General features: G+C 56.0%; 1 protein-coding gene across 1 annotated transcript in view; it reads right to left on the reverse strand.

Moving 5' to 3' along the window:
- Nucleotides 1-98: 98 nt before the first annotated feature.
- LOC103806386 (Krueppel-like factor 2) overlaps nt 99-4138 on the reverse strand; it is a gene marked incomplete at both ends in the record, with an annotated part of 6253 nt that continues 2213 nt past the window's right edge. The window contains one exon of the mRNA XM_009079073.1: nt 99-150. Within this exon, the coding sequence (XP_009077321.1) occupies nt 99-150 (52 nt within the window). The remainder of the gene's footprint in view (nt 151-4138) is intronic.

A 4138-nucleotide genomic window follows, 5' to 3' on the forward strand; every position in this document is an offset into this window, starting at 1 on the left:
GGGGACACGCCGCATGGCACTCCAGGGATGTTCGTCCTGGCTCCGCGTTCCAGAGCCTGTGCTCCTCGCCTTCACTCCAGACCGCAGCGCTCACTCACCTGTGGCTGCCGGGATGAAAGTCATTAATAAGACTGTCCCGTTTCCTCCTCTCTGAGGGAGGAACGAGAGGGGGAAACGGTGGTGTGGGGCCAGGAGGGACTTCGAGAAATCCCCTTCCCACTGCATCAAGGCAGGAGCAAGGCTGCCTGGCAGAGGTTTGCCCGAAGCAGAAGGTTTCAGCACAGGGCACAGAGATACACAGATCTGCCAGCCACCTTGGATAGCTCGGGAGAGAGGATTCCTCCGAATCTCTTCTCCTGTGCAGCCCTGGGATGAACTGAACCCCCCCACTGTGATGTAACTCTTGCATGGAGTCCCTCAACACAAGCCAGGCTGTACTGGAGTTAACACCATTCCCATCCTGCTGGCGATCCCTTCCCACGGGGACTGGCATATTGCCTCTGCACTGGGGCCAAGCCGGCACCAGTATGCCACAGTAGGAACTGCTGACACCCCCAGAGTACCATCTGTTGTTGCCAGAAACCATTTAACCCCTTTTCTGCCCCCTCCCACACTGCCAGGGGTGGCTTGCAGCATCTTGGTCCTTCCAGAAGGACAGAGCTGACCCTGAGGTTTGTCCTGTCCTGCCTATTTGCTATTGGCTCTACCTTGTCCACCCAAGTCCTCTCCCATCAGCATGTGTGGCCAGAATTTCTAGCATGTTTCCTTGCTCTCTTGCTGCAGCTGGACTGGAGGTAACATCCACGCTCCCCCAAGCTGGGCTTGCAGGGGGAGACAGGTCTTTCCAAGCCTTTGCAGTCTCACCTCTGCCCTGTCTGCCTGGCAAGCCTGGTACTGCTGCTCCAGGGAGAGCTTTGTAAGACCAGAAGAGGGGACCTCTCTTTTTGCCCCTCACTGGCAGGTCATTCACAGTCTCTTCACATTGTTAAACAGTACTTAGAGAAAAGAAAAACAGTCCCAAAAATAAAACCCAGAGACAGATGGCCGTTCAGGGTTTGTTTTTTTATTATATCTCCCACTTGTCAGCCTGACCTGCTCAAGCCCTATCCCAGCAGGACTCCAGCTCTGCCCCAGTGCAGGGTGATCAACTCTCTCCTCTTCCACAAACAGCCCATTTTGAGCTCATCTCCTCAGGGAGAGGAGCTTTTTGACCTCATGAATGGTGAAGATTGTGGGAAGCTGGGGTGTGTTATTCACAGCCTGACTTCCCTCACACCTCTGTGAGTGTGGGTGTCACTGCGGGACTGTGTGCCACCAGGAGCTCTATGGACCAGCTAATGGGCACGTTAGCTGGTGGCTTCTGCTAATCCCATCAGCAGTGGAGCAATTAGCACTGCTTCAGGGAGACCTGGAGGTATTGTTTCTGGCCACTGCATTCCAGAGTTTGCACAGCCTTCAAAGAGCAAAGGGGCATGGCTGGAGACCTTAGTGAGTCCACATGCACCTGGTCTATCCTTGAGAGTCCTGCTTGAACATGTGCCCAGGTCTGTCACTTCCTGGGAGCACCACAGTCCTGCCTTGGCAGGGCACAGGGAGACCCCAGGGAGTTCAGTGGGTCAGGGAAAGCCAGTAATGCTGAGACCAGTGCTTCTGTGCCCCAGATCTTTGGCATCAGTGTCCTGTCACTGCAACACCATCATCCACCTCCCACTGTACTGGATACCAAGGATGTCCAGGACACCAAGCCTGGGTGATCTCATTGTCACCCAGCAGCTCGGGGATAGTTGTCCCCCCACATTTAGCCCTGGCAGGAAGGCAGTGCTGGCCCCTTCCAGGCCAGCTCCTTACCTGCCTTGGGGTGTTGGGGAAGGGTGCACCTCATGCCCTTTACCTGTGCCCTGGCTGCCAGGCATGACCAAAGGTGGCCCTCGGCCAGAGGTATGCGTGCCTCCAGACCAGGGCTCAGGGTGTGCGTCTCCCAGACTGGCACCAGCGGAGGAGGACAAGTGCAAACACTGTGGCCAGTGGGGCGGGAGGAGGTTATCTGGGGCCCAGCAGTGGAAAAACTCTCGGTGTGTGACTAAGGCACAACAGCGCCAGGTGTGGGTCCAGGCAGAGCAAGTGAGCCAGGGAGTTATCACTTCCCCGTGGGTTCAGGTGCCTGAAGCCAAATGTTTCCTAAGGGTGCGGTGACAGCCACAGCCCCGTTATCATGGCGCCTGGCCCACCCCAAGCGGCATGAACATGGCGGGTTGCTGGACCTTCCCCGCATGGCAGGGAAGCATTGCCCTTCTGATGGGGGACATGAGACCTGAGAGCATCCTTTAGGAGGGAAACCTTGAACCTGTGGACCTGAGCATTTGCATTCCTCACCTTGCATTGTGGTGAGGAATGATCTGTCAGCCCCTCCAAGCACCCCCAAACCATCCTTCCCACCCTGGAGCACCCAGGCTGCATCCCACCTAAGGCACCCTTGCCCCATCCGCAGCTCCGTGCTCTCCATGGGGACCACAGCATCCACAAGGTTGAGCCCTGAGCAAGGAGCCTACTCAGACCTACAACACTCCTCCCTACAGACCCACAACCTTGGACCAGCTCCATGGGACCCACTGGCTGCAGCATGGGGGATCCCCATAAGCTGGGTCATCTCCAGGGAACAGAAACCCACTTGAGCTGCTCTTTCACTCCCCTCCAGCACTGAAACCCTCAGGGCTCTGCTCCTGCTCGCAGCTGACTGCAACGATGCCTGGCCATGCCTCACACTTCAGCTGGGAGGTGTTTCTCTATGCCTTGCTCCTTCCTTTCCGTACTTGCCTCCTCACTATGCCAGGTCAGCTGTACCCCAGAACCATAGGGCTACACCTTAAGAGTTCCAGAGGGCTCAGGGACCACAGCTTCCAGGGTCCTTTTTTCCAGGAGGTGATCAATGGGGCAGAGGAAGGGAGGGAGATATGGCCCACACAAGACTTTCCAGCTGACCACAGGAGCACATGCTGCAGGCAGGGAATTGTGCCCCAGCCATGCCTCCCTTGGTGCTGCCAAGGGTGTTTTCTTGCTGCCCTCATCACTTTGCGGGGCAGGTTTTGCTAGGGACAGGATTGGAGAGTGTGTCTTGGCCTAGGCAATTGGAAGAGGGTGTTTTTTATTAACAACAGATTAATTGTAATTGCCTTTTCCACTACAGCCACTCTTCCCCCAGGTGAGGTTCCCAGCCATGCTGGTCCGTGTGACTGCTATGTCTCATCGTGTGCCTGAAGGAGTGCTTTGCCCCAGGCCCAGGGGAGCGAACCTGGACCAACTCTGCTTGGAGAAGGAGCCAAAGTGCCTTCCCCTGCTCTTGCCTCCATGTAAGGTAGCGGCAGCAGAGCCGGACCTTGCTCCCGCCCTGGAACTGCGATGATGAAAGGCGAGGAAGAACTGGTTTGGGCTCTGATCTCAGAGCCGAACCTCAAAACAGCCGTGAACCGTCACTCCAGCTCCCAGGATGCTTAGGGAGGACAGGACAGCAGAGCCAGCCTTTCCAGTGAGACAGGATGGTTGGAGAAATTCATCGTTCCCCTGGAAATAAAAATAATAATCATAATAAAAACACAAAGCCAGAGATTACTTATACGCACACAAACAGGCACGCACTCTCCCCATCTGGCTTTGCCAGCCTGACTCATCGCTAATTCAAACAGCCCACACCTTTCCCTCTCCCTCCATGTGACGTTTTGAACAAGTCTCTGGGGAAGAGACAGAATTTTTGCCCCAGCTACCCACTGGCATTGTTCCCTTGTCCTTGGGTACTGGGGGTCCCAGGAGCAAGACACCCCAGTACCCCATCTCAGGGCACGTGTTCCAGCAGTCACCCCTGCTCAGGCACGTCTCAGAAAGTGGGGCAAGCCGAGGGTGGAGGCAGCAGTGGAAAGGACAAGTGATTGAGCCTGATGGAACTGTGACACCTGTGGATGCAGCCCCACAGTCTCAATCTCAGGCCTGCAGGCAGGACATAACATCCCAAGCTGCTGCCACCCTACCTGGAGTCACCCACACTTTTGTACCTGCTCAAGGGCAGACCACAAGGCTGGGTGCTGGCCCCAGGACACTTAGCTCAACAGTAAAACACTAGCCATCCCTCAGGGAAACATCAATCCCG

This window comes from Acanthisitta chloris, unplaced genomic scaffold (assembly GCF_000695815.1).
Source record: "Acanthisitta chloris isolate BGI_N310 unplaced genomic scaffold, ASM69581v1 scaffold36287, whole genome shotgun sequence".
NCBI classification, from domain to species: domain Eukaryota; kingdom Metazoa; phylum Chordata; class Aves; order Passeriformes; family Acanthisittidae; genus Acanthisitta; species Acanthisitta chloris.